Here is a 19,314-nt window from a genome sequence, read left to right as displayed (position 1 = left end):
CAGTCTCGCCAATTTTGAGAATGATCAAACTAATTCCCTAGGTGCCAAGGTGTAAAATGTGCACACTGTAAATCGATAAAAATTTCACATTCAATCCAAAATACCCGATTTCCTGTTGGGTTTGGAATACGCATGCAAGAGACTTTTTGGAGATGTTTTGTACAAGGTATCGACTCTCCGAATTTCATCCCTCTACGTTGAAAAAACCTAAATGGAGAGGCCTTTTTGAAAATTTCAAGGGGGTGCCACTGAGCCATTTTGTTACATGTTTTCGTAACGTTGCAAGATTATTGAACGTTATGCAACGCCGCATGTATGTCCAAATTTTTGTGAGTTTTCGTGCATGTTCAAGCCTCCAAATGTAAACTCCTACTGTGAACCGATAAAAATTTCACATTCGATCCAAAATACCCGATTTCCTGTTGGATTTGGAATACGGGTGCAAGAGACTTTTTGGAGCAGTTTTGCACAAGGTATCGACTCCCCAAATTTCATCACTCTATGTTAAAAAAACCTAATAGGAAACGCCTTTTTGAAAAATTCAAGGGGGCGCCACTGAGGCATTTTGTTACATTTTTTCGTAACATTGCAAGATTATCGAACGTTATCCAAAGCCGCATGTATGTGCAAATTTTTACGAGTTTTTGTGCATATTCAAGCCTCCAAATGTAAACTCCTACTGTGAACCCATGAAAATTTCACATTCGATCCAAAATACCCGATTTCCTGTTGGATTTGGAATATGGGTGCAAGAGACTTTTTGGAGCAGTTTTGCATAAGGTATCTACTCCCCAAATTTCCTTGCTCTATGTTGAAAAAACCCAATAGGAAAGGCCTTTTTTAAAACTTCTTTCTGTCGCCACTAGTTGGCACTGTAGAGTTGATGCAAATGACCCCTACAAGAACCTTCAGGGTATGACTCTCAATAAACACGGGAAGTTTGGCGCAGATATGTTGTATATCTGCCGAGTTATGACTGTTCAAAGTTTTTTGCGTGACAAATTGTTGACGTTCATTTTCACTTTCCTGTTTGGACCCCTCCGCCTCAACGAAACCTCAATATTTTTCATCAGGCACCTGAACACAGGTCTTAAGGCTCCCCTGATGCAGGTTTGAGGTTAACAGATTTTTTTCCCTTGGAGGAGGAACCTGTCTCGTAAAAAAAGGCATTTCCTGTTCTCACTAGGGGGCGCTAGACCTGGTAAGTTTTGGCAAACTCCAGCCTGACTTTTTTTTTGTCTCTGGGTCAGAAGTGGGGTCTTCCTAGGTATCCTACTATAGAGTCCCTTTTCATTCAGATGCCAACGGATAGTACGGGTTGACACTGTTGTACTCTCGGACTGCAGGACAGTTTGAACTTGTTTGGATGTTAGTTGAGGTTCTTTATCCACCATCCGCACACTCTTTGATTAAAATCTCTCATCAATTTTTCTTTTCCATCCACATCTAGGGAGGTTAGTAAAAATGGGCTTCACACTTATTGATGACACTGCGCACGGTAGACACAGGAACATTCAGATCTTTGGAGAGACTTGTAACCTTGAGATTGCCCATGCTTCCTAACAATTTTGCTTCTAAAGTCCTCAGACAGTTCTTTGGTCTTTTTTTTTCTGTCCATGCTCAATGTGGTACACACAAGGACACAGGACAGAGGTTGAGTCAACTTGAATCCATTTTAACTGGCTGCAAGTGTGATTTAGTTATTGACATCACCTGTTATGTCCCAAAGGTAAATAAGTTCATCCCGTGCCCCAACGAAGACATTGTTGTGATTGAGGGCCATGAATATAAATAATACTTTACTTGCAGTGTTTGTAAGGAATTTAGCATCCACTACTGAAAGTGCTATTATTGTCTATTCATGGGTGCTCTCTATGGGCTGATAGGCTATTAGTGCCATCAGAAGTGAATTTAAAATGCTTAACTTTAGAAATGTATTTTCTGATACCACAAATATCAACCTATATGCATGCCACAAACAGGTTATAGACTCCTAGAAACTTAAATCTAATTTTGTTCACAATTTTGTTTTGTGTTTTGTGAAAATGACATTGATTATCTTGAACATTTGTTTTTTCAGTGTGATATAATGCAATTGTTCTGGAGGGATATGCGGAGCTCGTTTTTGTCCAAACAAATTGATCTTTCAAAGTGGACAGTGGATTCAATGAAGTTTGAAATGTTTGGCACAAATAAATATTTGTTTATGTGATCAATGTGATTTGTAATACTTGTTTTTTTCTTCACAAATGCAGATACTTTTAAACAAAATCTTGTTTTAAACATTGGATGAATGAGTTTCTTCTTTGGTATAGGTCTCTGAAGCTGTTTAATTAGCAAAAATCCCTTAATTTGGAGTCAGATGGAGAGATTTGACATTTCGTTGAAAAGCCCCGTGATTGTAAGAGAGTGGGTGCGTAGGGGTGTGTGTGTGTGTTGGTGTGGCTGAATGCAAAGATAAAAATATTTCGCTAGCAAAGAAAGTTTTGAGTTTTGATATGTCGCCCATTTTTGGTTAAATTAGACCATGACCATGCAACTGCTTAAAAAATATACATACTGATTGTCATAGATATAGAATTCAAAAGTACGACATTGTGAAAAGTAATGGCTATAATACAAATAACTTTGACTTGAAGTTTTCATGCGATCACATTGTACATTCTGTCATGTTTCTTCTAAGCGTTTTTGTTTGTCTGTTCGAGGTGTATGTGGTGTAAACAGGAATACCTATGGCCCTGACGTCTATACTAGGACAGATCATTTTCTCCAGGGTATTTTGCAACTATTTTTATACCTGTCCACACTTCAAGTTTAAGGTGCAATTAATTACACGTTTATGGCCATTATCCGTCCTAGTGTCGACGTTTAGAGCACGTGTAAACTGGAAAATGCGAACACAAGTGCGGAAATAAAGCGGAAGTCCATCCATCCATCCATCCATTATCTTCCGCTTAGTCCGGGGTCAGGTCGCGGGGGCAGCAGCTTTAGCAGGGAAGCCCAGACTTCCCTCTCCCCAGCCACTTCAGCCAGCTCCTCCGGCGGGATTCCAAGGCGTTCCCAGGCCAGCCGAGCGACATAGTCTCTCCAGCGTGTCCTGGGTCGACCCCGGAGCCTCCTGCCGGTGGGACATGCCCGGAACACCTCTCCAGGGAGGCGTCCAGGAGGCATCCGAACCAAATGCCCGAGCCACCTCAACTGGCTCCTCTCAACGCGGAAGAGTAGCGGCTCGACACCAAGCCCCTCCCGGATGACCGAGCTTCTCACCCTATCTCTAAGGGAGAGCCCGGACACCCTGCGGAGGAAACTCATTTCGGCCGCTTGTATCCGGGATCTTGTTCTTTCGATCACGACCCACAGCTCGTGACCATAGGTTAGGGTAGGAACGTAGATCGACCGGTAAATCGAGAGCTTCGCCTTTTGGCTCAGCTCCTTCACCACAACGGACCGGTGCAGAGTCCGCATCACTGCAGACGCTGCACCGATCCGCCTGTCAATCTCCCGCTCCCTCCTACCCTCACTCGTGAACAAAACCCCAAGATACTTGAACTCCTCCACTTGGGGCAGGATCTCGTCCCCGACCCGGAGAGGGCACTCCACCCTTTTCCGGCTAAGGACCATGGTCTCGGATTTGGAGGTGCTGATCTTCATCCCAACCGCTTCACACTCGGCCGCGAACCGCCCCAGTGAGAGTTGGAGGTCACGGCTTGATGAAGCCAACAGCACCACATCATCTGCAAAAAGCAGAGATGCAATGCTGAGGCCACCAAACCGGACACCCTCAACGCTTCGGCTGCGCCTAGAAATTCTGTCCATAAAAATTATGAACAGAATCGGTGACAAAGGGCAGCCTTGGCGGAGTCCAATCCTCACTGGGAACGAATTCGACTTACTGCCGGCAATGCGGACCAGACTCTGACACCCGTCGTACAGGGACCGAACAGCCCTTACCAAGGGGCTCGGTACCCCGTACTCCCGGAGCACCCTCCACAGGACTCCCCTAGGCACACGGTCGAACGCCTTCTCCAAATCCACAAAACACATGTGAACTGGTTGGGCGAACTCCCATGCTCCCTCGAGGACCCTGCCGAGGGTGTAGAGCTGGTCCACTGTTCCACGGCCGGGACGAAAACCACCCTGCTCCTCCTGAATCCGAGATTCGACTTCCCGACGGACCCTCCTCTCCAGCACCCCTGAACAGACTTTACCGGGGAGGCTGAGGAGTGTGATCCCTCTATAATTGGAACACACCCTCCGGTCCCCCTTTTTAAAAAGGGGGACCACCACCCCGGTCTGCCAATCCAGAGGCACTGTCCCCGATGTCCACGCAATGTTGAAGAGGCGTGTCAGCCATGACAGCCCTACAACATCCAGAGCCTTTAGGAACTCCGGGCGGATCTCATCTACCCCTGGGGCCTTGCCACCGAGGAGCTTACCAACCGCCTCAGTGACTTCAACCCCAGAGATCGAAGAGCCCACCTCAGAGTCCCCAGACTCTGCTCCCTCAAAGGAAGGCGTGTCGGTGGAATTGAGGAGGGCTTCGAAGTATTCTCCCCACCTACTCACGACGTCCCGAGTCGTGGTCAGCAGTACACCATCTTCACTATACACAGTGTTAATGGTGCACTGCTTTCCTCTCCTCAGACGCCGGATGGTGGACCAGAATTTCCTCGAAGCCGTCCGGAAGTCGTTTTCCATGGCCTCGCCGAACTCCTCCCATGTCCGAGTTTTTGCCAGCGGAAGTCGCGGTACACAAAGCCGTCTGTCATGGCGGCGGAGGCGTGTCAACAAAATGCGTGACGTCACGATGACAGGTCCCTTTCAACTCTTTGATGCTTTGATCTTTTCATTCCTATATAAGTTGTTTTTTCGTTATAATTAGTACACCAAATGCCAAAGAAGCAGACAAGTGTTGCTGTCGGTGGTGTGCATCTTCCTTCCTAAAGTTAAACAGGTAAGAAATCCTATTTCCTTTTATTGAGAGACATAAGAATTGTTTCCACATGAGCGAAATAGTGCAGTGTTAACTTTTTTTTCTTTTAATTTCATAGTCTAAGCATAGCTGACTGATAACTTTTACACTTGTAATAATGCAATAAACATGTTATTGATGGAAGTGTTGATGTGTTTTTCATTATTATCTTTTTTTTTTTTTAACACTTGTAATGGGAAAAAAAAGATGTCCTCCTGCTTTATAGTGATAGGAAAAAAAACATGAAATACATTTGATTAATTCCAGTATGATTTTGTCTTTTACTTGCAGGTGTATACATGGCGATGATGTGGCACTTCCTTTGGCCTTCTGTCCTCCTGGGAGTGTTTTTCAACATTTGTCCAGCATGCCCTCTGGAAATCCAGAAGGAAATGAACCACTACTACGTCGCCAGGGGGTCAAGTGTCCAGCTACCCTGAGCGTACACTCACACCGTGGACTCTCAGCGGTACACGGAGGTCTCGTGGAGTATCGAGTCTGCAGACCAAGAGGAGCAACCCATCATTTGGTTTACTGGCGGCCGCTTGTATACCGATTTGTACAAACCAATGGAGGGGAGGGTCCACTTCACATCAGCCGATCCCCAAAATGGAGACGCGTCTATCATCATCAAAGATGTACGTCCGTCTGACACGGCGATGTACCGCTGTCTGGTGAAGAAGTTACCAGAACTGGACCAGAAGATCTTAGACCTGACAGTCATTGAGGCACCCAGTCAGGCTCTGTGCAGTGTGGACGAAGAAGACAACAGTATGACGCTGAAATGCAGCTCTCTGCAAGGCACCCCACCTTTGCATTACATCTGGTCCAAGACCAGCGGAAATAAGGTCTTGCCTACACAGGCCATTGTCGACCCCACAGGAGCCACCTTGCATTTCAACAGGCGGGAGTGTGGAAGCTATCGCTGCACGGTGGAAAGTATGGTGGGCACCAAACACTGTGACCTTCACCTAGACTGTTCGCTGCCCCTGGCCAACAATGTGAGCAGTCCACGATTGCTGACAACCACGGCAGTCGCTGCAATCGTTGTCACTATCACCACACTCTTCATTGTCACAGTTGTCCTTGCCGTATTCCTCTACCGCAAACGAAAAGAGCAACACCAGGACGTTGAAATGGAAAAATAATTTGATGTTGTTCATTTGTTAATGTTTGATAACAAATTGTTGACATTGTTTGTTATGTTAAATCTTTTACCGCAATGGCATTTTGATTTTTATCTCACTTTTGAATCTATTAAACAAGTTCTATGTTATTTCTAGTATGTCGGTTGTGTTTATATATATATATATATATATATATATATATATATATATATGTATATGTATATATATATATATATATATATATATATATATATATATAAATGTAGAAATTGACAGAAAACTGTAAGGTTACACTTGGGGGAAAAAAAACACATTTTTTAAAAGTAAAACATCAACTTTATTTTAACACCTAATGGGAAACTGAACTGGACTGATCATGAGTTAATGTAAAATAAATAAATACGTAAAAAAAAAAAAAAAAAAAAACTCGGTAGCAGTAGAAATTATGGAGGGGTCCACCTTCAAATAAAGAATATTTACAAACAAACGCTGTAGTAAACTATAAAGACAGGTGATACCACACTACTTCAAGCTTATATTCCTCCTAATATTAGAAAAATTTGTTAAATTAATAAAATTAAATCTTGACTTTAATAATATGTGCGCTACACTGCCCCTAAGAGGCCAGACTCCCACGCAGCAGCAAATCAGTAGTTATTTTTTAAATTGTTTTTTATTGCAATTATTAAACATTAGTTTCATAAGTAATTTATTGAAAACCCGAGGCAACACTCACTCATATGACACTCATGAGCAAAAAAAATTGGGTGGGCTATCTTTGAAAAAACAGCTAGATGTATTTATTATCTATTTTTGAGGGACTTTTTTTTGTTTTTTAAATCTCCAAATTGTTCAGATTTAGTGATTTGAAAGGTTTATGTGTTAAGTGTTGGATTATACATAAACTGTGTTTTGACCGCACATGAGTTTAAAAAAAAAAAAAAAGTTTGGTCTTGGCATTTTATCATTATACCATGGGTATAAAAAGTCGTCGCATTACCGATCAGATGTATTTGTTAATTATAAAGTATAACAAATCATTTAAAAGTTTCTACGTTTAATGTGTCCTATAACCTGCAACCTCAATTAAGACTAAAAAGCATCCTAGACGTACAGACAGACCTGCAGCCATATACCTGTAAGCAGCCTCTAAATACTTCCAAATAAATATCCGTTATTTTAAGAGAATTTTTACTGGAATTTCTTGAGGATTGTGTGCTAATACTGCCATTCAATGTAAACTGTTCATAATTTCCTCCATCTTGTCTTAGGCCAGTGCTTCTCAATTATTTTCTGTTACGCCCTCCCCCCGGAAGACGACAATGTTTCGCGCCCCCCAACTCTCAGCAGCAACAAATAGTATCATTTTTTGATATTTTTTTTTATTATTATAAGTACACCTCTGCATAATGTTTTGTCCTTTTAATATTAAAGAGAAAACGCTAATATCGATCAACTTATATAATTGTATCACGAAATAATAACAATATAATTAAAATAAATAAAGTATAACTTTATTAACATTGTTTTGTGTGTAACAGAAAAGGCCTAAAGTGCCTATGACAGAAAAAAGCATTTTTATATCATATTCCACATGATATTTTATGCCCCTGAATGAAATGGACCATTTGGATGTGTGTGGACGCGATCGATTTATTTATGGCGGAAAACACTCAGGTGACTTGAAGTTCTGCTCTTAGACCTCCATTTTGGCCAAATTTCAAAATTGTCTGATATGCATGTGTAACACAGTAGTTCTCTTTTGGTGCTGCTAAGAATGGAACACCTTATTATAGTTAGGTTCGACTCAAGGAGCAAGAGCAACTAAGAAAAATATACAAAAACAACATTTATTAAACTATTATAGAACAATATATAACAACACCTGAACCATGTAAATCAAAAATATTACTTGGTTGAATAGTCCCTTCACAGCCTATTGCTGCCGTCCTTCAATGTCCGTTCTCCTATTCAGCGTATGTGTGTGTACTACCCAGGTAGTGTGACTGTATAATGTATGAAAGATTTTGTAGTGAAGGTGAGCTTATCTGCTCCCAGGGTGATGCTCCAAAAGTTCGTTGAAGTTGAAGAAAAATGGTCGTCTTCAATCCTGCCTTGAATCAGGCCGAATCCTCCTTGACATCAGCGCTGTCACTCCGATGTAGATCCAGCAATAAAAAAAAAACAATCTGCATATTAAGGACTTAAATTAATTTTCAACCAACCATATAATGTATAGCATGTCATCTCCCTTTTATATCCATCACATATAACTTCTAATACTGGTCAAAATACGTCGTTTCTGAAATCAAACAGTTTGTTCATAAAGTATACAGTGACAGATACTAGCTCACATGTAGCAATTTCTTTCCAGATTGGATCTACATACAACATTAACATATTTGTATATGAAAAAATAACATTCATTCATTCATTCATTTTCCATGCCGCTTATTCCTCACGAGGGTCGCGGAGGTGCTGGAGCCTATCCCAGCTAACTTCGGGCAGTAGGCAGGGTGCACCCTGACACCTTACTATATTTCCAATTTCCTCCGATTGGTTTTTTTTAGACAAAGAAAAGACACAGTATTTTGTAACTCAACTCTACAGGAAAACGTGTCTATCACATAGCTGTTAGCATAGTAGCATACAGCATAGCAACTCACTGGAGTCTTGTATCACACAGAATAACTCAAAGTAATTCGCCCATTAGTGCAGTCTGGAACTCGTCTGCAACAAAATCAACCTTTTATGGTTTCACGTACATAAAATTGAACAAATTATTTATTTATTTACTAAACTATTACCAGTTTCTCTTTTGTCTGAGTCTTGCTCGCGCTAGCATTAGCAGTTTCTCCATTAGCATTCATAGTGTAGCGGACCGTGTGGGTTGCTGTGGGCACACTCTTCGTGGTAGACAAAACTCAGTAGACTTGTGCTCTTTTGGGCGAAGCCGTCCCGACTCTTTATTGCACCGCCAACCACTCAATAACAACCACTTTTTCCCTCTCTTTTTGCACTCGACTCCCGCGCTTGCCCACGTCATCAACATGAGACACATTTAACCGTTACAGGAGTCTCCCCTCACAAAAAGAAATGTCCACATTTCGATGCAGAATACGTTTTTTTTTTTTTTTTTTTCCCCCACTCAGATAACAAATACAATAAAACATTGGTACATAAACAACAACAAATCACACACAAAAGAACATGTGAAAACAGACCAACAGAATTTTTTTTGTTTTTTTGTTTTTTTTGTTTGTTTTGTTTTGTTTTTTATATAACACAGTCTAAACAAACACAAGGCCCAGCAAAGGCACAAATTAGCCCCACAAATAATCCTTCGACCAGACGGGGGGTCTTAGCAGCCTACCGGTCCGCGATTGACTCGGACCTGAGTCCGCTGAGGCAGGAGCGACATCGGAAGTCGAATCGGGATTGAAAATGCTGTAGGAGTCCCCACCAGATAGGTGACCGCCAGTAGGACTACCTGGTGCAGTAGTACCCCCTGGTGGTACCAGTGCCTCTGAAATCCCTGCGGGGACGGCCACCGGCAGGCTGTAACGCCGCAACCGGTCATAATGAATTGTTTGCAACGATTTGTCCTCCCCAAATGGACTACCAATTACATAAGTGACTCCAACCTCATCATTCTTATCCATACGACGCTTAATCACGAAAGGTCCCTTCCAATGAGGAGCCAGCTTACGTCGGAATTCTGGAGGGTCATTTAGCCAAACGAGATCCCCAACCTCATAAGGTTCATGTCTCAACTTGGCGTCGTAAAAGGCCTTTTGCTTCTCGCTCGCAACAATATTGTTATCTTTAGCTCGGCAAAAAGCAGTCTCTAAACGCAAGAGGAGATGTTCAACAAAGTCTCCATGGGGCCCATCACCTAGTCCGCTATGCCCTGACGCCCCAAGCACCACATCAACCGGTGTACGGGCCTCCCTGCCATGCGTAAGGAAGTAGGGTGTGAAACCTGTGCTCGAGTGCACGCTCGTATTGTAAGCAAACGCTACTTGTAGCAGGAACGAGTCCCACTCCCCTTCACAGGACAAAAGGATTTTTGCCAATTGATCAATCAGTGTCCTATTGAACCTCTCAACCATGCCGTCAGATTTTGGGTTGTAGGGTGTGGTATGCGTTTTCTTCACCCCGAGCCTACAACACAAATTCCTCACCACATCTGACTCAAATTGTCTCCCCATATCCGTGTGTAATGTTTCCATCACCCCATGTTCCAAGATATAATTTTGGAAAAGACAGTCAGCAACTGTGGTGGCCTTTTGATCACACATGGCATAGAGGTTGACAAATTTAGTGAAGTAGTCCTCAACAACCAGCACATATCGATTACCCCTGGATGTTATTGGCAACTCGAGTATATCGGCCGCCACTCGTTGGAAAGGCCGTTCAGCCTGTGAAGATCTAATAGGAGCATGATGTTTGGGAACAGGTGATTTTCTCCGCTGACAAGCATAACACTGCTCACACCACGCTTTGATATCCTGAGACATGGTGGGCCAATAACAAACACTTCTGGCACGCGACACTACACGTTCATAGGCAAGGTGAGCGGTTAACGGAGTGCCATGTAAATGCTTGAGGACCTCGGGAACTAACACAGTGGGGACAACTACCTGAGAAGTCTGACCCACCTCAGATAGCCACACGCACCTGCACAAAAGCCCGTCGATGGAAGCCAAACGGTGGAATTCACGCCACAGCCTCCTCAAAGACTGCGAGGCAGCCTTCAACTTCCACCGAGGGGGTCTCCGGCCCTCTGCCAGCCAGCCCAAAACCTGGCCAATGTCAGCGTCACCCTGTTGGAGCTCCTTGATATTCGAGCCATCATGGGACAAAGTATAAATTAGAGACTGATCCCCAGAAGACGGGGAGATTGAATTTGGACAAAGACCGGGACTCAAACAGGGATCCGCACCAGAAGCAGTGGTAGGAGACTCCACACCGCACACCGACCCACGGGTGTTTACACTCTCCGTCTGGGTACCTGAATCGACAAGAATGTGGGTCGCAGCATGAGTATTTTCATTCATCAATTCTGAACCAGGGATGGGTCTACGTGAGAGACTGTCAGCATTAGTATGTTGAGCGCCCACTTTGTGCACAACTACCCAGTCATAGGGATCAAGTTCGAGGGCCCAACGACTGCGACGCCCAGTTTGGTCATGATCAATAGGCAGTCGCCGAAGGCCCACAAGTGGCTGATGGTCTGTTATAATGGTGAAAGGACTAAAGCCAAGATAATGCCTGAAATTACGCACTGCCCAGACTATCGCCCACAACTCTCGGTCATACGTAGACCACCGCCGTTCGACGGCCGTGAGAGAGCGGCTAGCGTACGCCACTACTCTCTCACCACCATCTGTATTTTGTGCTAACACAGCCCCAACAGCCACCAGAGACGCATCCGTATACAGGAGGAAACGATGTGAAAAGTCGGGGTGCCTCATAATGGGCTCAGCACAGAGAGCGGCTCGGAGGAACTCAAACGCCTCTTGATACTCCGTGGTCCAATTAAATGGGACATGTTTACCTGTGAGCTGACTGAGGGGAAAAGCGTGCTGGGCAAAACCTTTCACGAATCTCCGATAGTAGGAACAGAGTCCTAAGAACGCGCGGACCTCCGTAGCCGATCGAGGCACGGGCCAAAACCTCACTTTATCCGTATTTCTGGGATCCGGGCGAAGACCTTCTGCCGACACCACATGACCCAGGAAGACGACATGATCGCGAGCTACAAAGCACTTTTTCGCGTTTAACCGCAGGCCAGCAGCTCCAACCCGAGAAAATACTTCATCCAGCGCGGCAAGATGTTCTTCAAATGACCTACTGAAAATGAGAATGTCGTCAAGATACACCATGCAAATGTGCCAAGGCAGCCCCTTCAACACCAATTCCATAACGCGCTGGAATGTTGCTGGGGCATTCGTGAGCCCCATTGGCATCGATTTAAATTGGTATAGACCCTGGCCTGTTGTAAAGGCAGTTTTTTCCCGATCCTGCTGTGCCACCTCGATTTGCCAATACCCATCCGAAAAGTCTAGGGTACTGAACCAGGTGGCACCCGCGAGGGCATCTAGCGAATCATCCACCCTGGGTAATGGATGAGAATCTTTAATAGTCACTGCATTCAGGCCTCTGTAGTCAACACAAAAACGCCACGTATCATTCTTCTTGCGGACGAGAACTACAGGTGAGGACCATGGGCTGCAGCTCTCCTCAATAACACCACTCTCCAAAAGTTTTTGTACCTGTCTATTTATTTCCTTACGCTTATCAGGAGAGGTGCGATACGCACGCTGTTTAATTGGAGGGTGGTCACCCGTTCGAATTTGATGTTTGATCAAATCGGGATTGCTCCTGCCATTACGTGTCTGGCTGAAGACCCCCCGATGTTTAACCAATAAGGCCTCTAACTGATGCTTCTCAATGTCAGATAACTGGCAATCAGACACGTCTGGCAGGGGGGCATTTAGCTGCCTAACAGTTACGTCTTCATCAGGGGAAAGTATGTCACCCGTTTTGACGTGGTGGCATATGCCTAGGTGGGTGCCAGGATGTAATTCAAATTCTTGGTCCGTTGGGTTGAGCAGCCGTGCCACAGTGCACCCATTAATCACAGGAGCCACTGACCGCGCAACCACCAAACCCATATTGTCACGCACCTCCGGTTCTAAACACCCCAAATAAGAGTCACAAGGTGGCCCCATAACGTGAGAGCGTTCCACTTGGACGGGCACAAGTATTTCGCAACAGGGGGGAACAGTGACGCTAGAACACACAGAAATGTTACAACAGTTTGGGATGATGTCAGTAGCTAGCAAGAGAGGAATTTGAACATCCCCAAGGATAACATGTCCCCGACCAACATCAATAATAGCGTTGGTTTGGCGCATGAAATCAAAACCTAACAATACAGCTTGTGTAGCTCCCCGCACAACATGCACTGTTTGTTCATAAGGTCTACCACCCAAAGATATGTGAAGGACCACGGTTGCCCATTTACCGCCCGTGCCAACGGGAACAGTGTATTCAACACACGTTTACGCAGGGTTGGAATGGACATCTTAAATTCCTCAGAAATCAATGAAACAGTAGACCCCGAATCAATTAGCACAGTCACGTCAATGTTTTCGACCAGTCCCTTGATATAAGCTGTAGGCTCAGACTCACCCACCGAACGAGGAGGCGTAGCTGTAGTAATCTCACTTTGACCCTGCGACGACAACGCTGGCATCTGGGTCCCGATACCAGCTACAGGAAGTTTCCCTGTCCATGTCCATGTGGGGAAGGTGAGCGTCGAGAGGGTGACAAAAACCTGACACCGCGCCTTGCACGTTGCTCCTCCGTAGTGCGCGAAAGGCTCCCACTGGCGTGCTGGTATCCAGCAGAACCCAACTCGGCGTCGCGGGCGCGTGGAGACCACCGCCTGTCCAATCCTCGTTGAGATCCACGTTCAGGGGACCGTCCCCTCACGTCGTCCTCCGCTCGGAAGCCCCTGGAAGTCGATCTGCAGCCAACTCCACCACAATCACAGCGACAGGCACGACGATGTTCGCGACGCTCTCCCGGGCTCTGTTGACGGACCTCCGGAAAAGGGGAACGCCGACCACCACGCCCGACGTCACGAGACTGCGATCTCAGCTCTCTCACCTCCAACTGCAAGTCATCCATCCTTGAATTGAGCTGCCCCAGCATATGAACCAGCTTCTCCGTCGAGTCCACTTTTCCGTCCTCCGCCCTCTGAGAAGATGAACCGAGGGTTGCCACAACAGCAGGTTGCTGGATGGAGAGCGCAACAGGAGGTGTGCTCGACTTCAGAGCCAACCTGGCCCGTTCACAACGGCCCGCAATTATCAACGCCTCCTCAACGTCAGTGGCCCCTTGCTCGTGGCACTTAGCCTGCAGGGCAGGATCGAGACCGGCAAGAAAACGCCGAAAGGTCTCACCACTCCTGGCAACTTTGTCATAGTCCGGGAAAGCTTCGGCCACAAGCCTGGAGATATCAGCCGCGTAAACGTCCAAACTCTCATTAGGCTGACGAGGCCGCGCACCGACGCAAGTTTGGAAATACAACAGGAATTGTTGTTGGCCGAAAGCCTCCTTCAATTTTTCTTTCACTCGCCCATAGTCACATTGAACGTCCGGACCCAAACTGTTCCACAGCAGGAAAGCCGCGCCATCCAGCCTCGTGGGTAGAAGACTCACCAGAGCGGCAGCGTAACTCCCGGGCCTCGCCTGCGCGCGCACGGCGGCCTCAAACTGCTTCACCCAAGTAGCAAAAGGCTTGGCGCCGTCCCCGCGAAAAGGCGCAGGGAGTTCGACTCTCACGCCACTCGAGGCATCCGTCCACGGAGCACAATAATCCTCATCGATGTCGCAATCCATGCTGCCGCGTTTCAAAGCGCCGAACATTCCGCCCAAAACAGGAGCACAGCTAGCCAGGTAGCAGCCGACTAGAAAAGTCCAGCAAAAGTCCGAAGAGGCAAAAAGTATCCACTATCCGGAAACACACAAAAACACCGCTGCCACCAATGTAGCGGACCGTGTGGGTTGCTGTGGGCACACTCTTCGTGGTAGACAAAACTCAGTAGACTTGTGCTCTTTTGGGCGAAGCCGTCCCGACTCTTTATTGCACCGCCAACCACTCAATAACAACCACTTTTTCCCTCTCTTTTTGCACTCGACTCCCGCGCTTGCCCACGTCATCAACATGAGACACATTTAACCGTTACAATAGCATCTCCATTTCCCAAAATGCAATGCTCATACCCCCACTTTTAGTGTAATGCCTAATCATGTAGTGCCATCTAGTGGATATTTCAGTTCACAACAGTCATCTAAAATACAGTTCTTAATAAAAAACCATGAGCTGTACTTTTATCAGTGTTACATCTGTGTGATACATCATTGGAATGCTTAAAATCTTAATTTTCTGGGGGAAGAAAATTTTTAACAGCAGGGCATTTAAAAAAAAAAAAAAAAGAAAAAAAAAATTTAAACAGCAAAACCCGAACTGGAGGTGAGAGCATGCGAGAGCAGAATTACAGACGCCATGACTTTAACGAGATATTATCACGTACTTACCTTGTTTCGAATACACACATCCGGTGAGTGTATCGTTTGTTTGTTAGCGCTGCTACTAGTCGCTAATCTCCTAGTGCTCCTCAATTTGTTTTATCCCACGGACACATCGGAGAATCGATCCTAGGCTGGTTCGGCTCTCCTAGTGCTCCTTAATTTGTTTTATCCCACGATTTAACAGGTCGTGGATTAAAACTACTCTACTCTCCTCTTTAGCTCTATCTTGCTAGCCTAGCTTATCCGAGCTATGGCTAGCCCTCTGCCTTCTTCCTCCCGTCTTTTCTGCTCAGTGTGCTGTATGTATAGCGAGCACCCTGGCTCCTTCGTCGAGGGCAGTAGTAGCTGTAGGAAGTGTAGCTTGGTCTCAGGGTTGGAGACCAGGGTTTCTGAGCTAGAAGCACGGCTCTGCACCCTAGAGACGAAAGCTAGTCCTAGCTATAGCCAGGTAGTGGCAGGGCCCGCAGGTCGTGCTTGCGGTAGTAGGATTGCTAGCGCCGTTAGCCCCCCAGCGAGCCCCGTGCAGCCGGGGGAAATTAAGGACGGATTTGTGACTGTACGGGGGAAGCGCAGTGGTAAACGCACAACCTTAGTGCACCAGCAGCTTCACGTCAGCAATAGGTTTGCCCCCCTCAGCGACACACCGGCTGAACCAGACACTCTCGTAATTGGAAGCTCCATAGTTAGAGACGTGAAGCACCCGGCGGTGTCTGTCAGGTGTTACCCAGGGGCCAGAGTCGGTGACATCGAAGGAAACCTCAGGCTCTTAAAGCAGAGTAGGAAGAGGTTCCGCCGTATCGTGATTCACGCAGGCGGTAACGACGCCCGGCGGAGACAGTCTGAGGTGCTTAAATTAAACGTAGCCTCGGTGTGTGAACTTGCTAAGTCGATGGCGGACACTGTAGTTTTCTCTGGTCCTCTGCCTAATTTGGTCAATGATGAGATGTACTCTAGATTCTCATCATTTAACCGCTGGTTGTCTAGATGGTGCCCAGAAAACGATATAGTCTTTGTTGATAACTGGCACGCGTTTTGGGGCAAGCCCGGGCTCATGCGCCGAGACGGCATTCATCCGACTTGGGACGGTGCTGCTCTCTTAACTCGAAATTTGGCCGCCAAACTAAGTCTCCCAAAGTGACACTTCAGAGTGGGGGCCCGGGCGCAGTGTTGTAGTGTAAAACAACTCTGTTAGTAGTGACCACTCGCCTCTTTCCGAGCTGTCACAAATCCAAAATTCAGGACAGAAGATAGAGACTGTGTCCGTGCCTCATATAGTGAACAGGGGAAAACAGAGTACTATAGGAACGAGACCAAAGAATTTAATACATATAGTCCCTGATAGCAGTGAAAATAAAATAGCTCGTAATAAATATATAAGATGCGGATTATTAAACATCAGGTCAATCTCGCCCAAATCTCTGTTAGTTAATGACTTAATTGGGGATTATAATATTCATATTTTGGCCCTGACTGAAACTTGGCTTCAGCAGGATGACTTTGTTAGACGTAATGAATCCACACCCCCAAGTCACGTGAATTTTCACACAGCTAGAAGCACGGGCCGTGGAGGGGGGGTGGCAGTAATATCACACTCTTGTTTAGGTATTAGCCCAAAAAGTAAAGCTAATTACATTTATAACTCCTTTGAAAGTCTAGCACTATCAATTATAGATGCTAACTGGAAGAACCAAAAACCAGTTCTTTTCATAGTGGTTTACCGTCCCCCTGGTCCCTACTCACAGTTTTTGTTAGATTTCTCTGACTTTTTATCTAGTATTTTGCTAAGCTGGGATAGAATTATAATTGTAGGGGATTTTAATATACATGTTGATGATGAAGGTGACTCCCTTGGTAAGGCCTTTAATGACCTACTAGATGGGACTGGCTTCATTCAAAATGTAAATAAACCAACTCATAGTCACAAGCACACCCTGGACTTGATTTTAACCTATGGTACGGAGATTAGTGATCTTAGTGTCCATCCCCACAACCCCGTACTGTCTGATCATTTTCTAATTACCTTTCAGTTTGTGCTTCAAGATAATCCGCCACTAGTGACTAGAAGTCAGATGAAAAGGACATTAGGTGATCGCTCTGTTTCAGAGTATAAACAGATAATTCAGCCTATATTTGCCTCCATGTCATCTAATTATGAAGCAATAATGTCCGGCCTTGCTGTTAATGACGAGTTTGTTGATCGTGTTATGTTTACGTTTCGTACTACCCTCGATGTCGTCGCCCCCTCCAAATTAAAGTTTGTCAAGCCGAGACGAGCCTCTCCCTGGTATAATGCTGAAACACGCTCTCTTAAACAATCGACACGTAAATTAGAAAGACTTTGGCGCCGTTCCAACACAGAGCACACCCTCTCTGCCTGGAAACACAGCTTAGTGACATATAAGCAGGCCTTGCGTACGGCTAAAACCAGATATTACTCATCCTTAATAGATGAAAACAAAAATAATCCTAGGTTTCTGTTCAGCACTGTAGCAAGGCTGACAAACAGTCACAGCTCAATAGAACCTCATATCCCAACCACCCTTAGCTGTGATGACTTCCTAAAATTTTTTAACAATAAAATCGCAACTATTAGAAATAAAATAAATGAATCACTTCCAGTTATTAGGTCTGATAAAGTGCAGACAAAGAATTCGGAATCTCCTATAAACCCCTCTAAAATATTAAATAACTTTACCACTGTAGACCAAATCGATGTAATTTCAATTATAATGTCCTCCAAACCATCAACGTGCCTCCTCGACCCAATCCCAACCAAACTTTTTAAAGAGACCCTGCCTCTAACTATTGACACTATCTTAAATATAATAAATACCTCATTAGTTACTGGCTACGTGCCACAGTCCTTTAAATATGCAGTTATTAAACCGCTCTTGAAAAAACCTACTCTTGATCCTGATATTTTGGCCAATTATAAACCTATTTCTAACTTACCATTTCTCTCCAAAGTCCTTGAAAGAGTGGCAATTAAACAGCTCTGTCAGCACTTACAGGACAATAGTTTATTTGAACATTTCCAGTCTGGCTTTCGAGCTCATCATAGCACTGAAACCGCATTAGTTAAAGTAACTAATGACTTGCTACTTGCCGCTGACGTTGGATTAGTCTTGATCCTGGTTCTGTTGGACCTGAGTGCAGCCTTTGACACAATCGACCATAATATCTTATTGCAGAGATTAGAATGTGACATAGGCATTAGAGGAGCAGCCCTCTGCTGGTTTAAATCATATTTATCTAATAGGTACCAGTTTGTCAATGTAAATCAGCAATCATCATCGTACTCTAGAGTTAGTTATGGTGTGCCGCAAGGATCGGTCCTCGGGCCCATCTTGTTTACGCTGTATATGCTTCCTCTAGGTAATATCATCAGAAAACATAGCATTAACTTTCATTGTTACGCTGACGACACACAACTGTATTTATCAATTAAACCTGAGCACGTCAGGCAAGTAGAAAAACTAAGCGCCTGCGTCCGAGATATAAATACCTGGATGAGCACTATCTTCTACTTAACCCTGAAAAGACAGAAGTCCTTATAATAGGCCCGAAAAGTGTGAGAGACTCTTTAGCTGCCCAGATAGTCACTCTGGACAATGTAAGTGTAGCCTCCAGCGCCACAGTTAAAAACCTAGGAGTTTTATTTGACCCTGACTTATCGTTTAAAGCACACATTAAACAAACCTGTTGAACGGCTTTCTTTCACCTGCGCAACATCGCCAAAATTAGAAATATTTTATCTAAAAGCGATGCAGAAAAATTAATTCACGCGTTCGTTACATCGAGATTGGATTACTGTAACTCCCTACTTGCAGCTTGTCCTAAAACCTCTCTAAAAGGTCTTCAGCTAGTCCAAAACGCAGCAGCAAGACTTTTAACAGGAACCAATACAAGAGAGCACATCACCCCTGTGCTCCAGGCACTTCACTGGCTTCCAGTCGAGTTTAGAATTAAATTTAAAATACTCCTTCTTACATTTAAGACCATTAATGGGTTGGGGCCATCTTATCTCACCGATGCTCCGGTTCCATTCCGCCCCAACAGAACACTCCGATCTCAGAATGCAGGTCTACTGGTAGTTCCCAGGGTTTA

The 19,314-nt window shown here is 45.0% G+C and overlaps 2 protein-coding genes across 2 annotated transcripts; both read left to right on the top strand.

Annotated features, from left to right (window-relative positions):
• Window positions 1-4,718: 4,718 nt before the first annotated feature.
• Window positions 4,719-6,120, top strand: LOC130917113 (coxsackievirus and adenovirus receptor homolog). Its single transcript, XM_057838201.1, has 3 exons — window positions 4,719-4,748; window positions 4,883-4,954; window positions 5,440-6,120. The coding sequence occupies exons 1-3, from the start codon at window positions 4,719-4,721 to the stop codon at window positions 6,118-6,120; spliced, it is 783 nt and encodes a 260-aa protein (XP_057694184.1).
• A 9,071-nt stretch (window positions 6,121-15,191) lies between these two features.
• On the top strand, window positions 15,192-16,349 carry LOC130917595 (uncharacterized). The gene has a single exon (XM_057839174.1). The coding sequence runs from the start codon at window positions 15,458-15,460 to the stop codon at window positions 16,343-16,345; it is 888 nt and encodes a 295-aa protein (XP_057695157.1). The 5' UTR covers window positions 15,192-15,457; the 3' UTR covers window positions 16,346-16,349.
• The last annotated feature ends 2,965 nt before the right edge of the window (window positions 16,350-19,314 follow it).

This window comes from Corythoichthys intestinalis, chromosome 6 (genome assembly GCF_030265065.1).
Source record: "Corythoichthys intestinalis isolate RoL2023-P3 chromosome 6, ASM3026506v1, whole genome shotgun sequence".
Taxonomy (NCBI): domain Eukaryota; kingdom Metazoa; phylum Chordata; class Actinopteri; order Syngnathiformes; family Syngnathidae; genus Corythoichthys; species Corythoichthys intestinalis.
Note: the sequence above shows the minus strand (reverse complement) of the source record. Positions and strands in the feature narration are given on the sequence as shown.

Coding starts and splice junctions, on each gene's coding strand:
- LOC130917595 (XM_057839174.1), top strand. CDS start 15,458: ATGGCTAGCCCTCTGCCTTCTTCCTCCCGTCTTTTCTGCTCAGTGTGC.
- LOC130917113 (XM_057838201.1), top strand. CDS start 4,719: ATGTCCGAGTTTTTGCCAGCGGAAGTCGCG. Junction 4,749..4,882: donor TTTTGCCAGCGGAAGTCGCG/GTACACAAAGCC, acceptor CGTTATAATTAG/TACACCAAATGCCAAAGAAG. Junction 4,955..5,439: donor TCCTTCCTAAAGTTAAACAG/GTAAGAAATCCT, acceptor GTGGACTCTCAG/CGGTACACGGAGGTCTCGTG.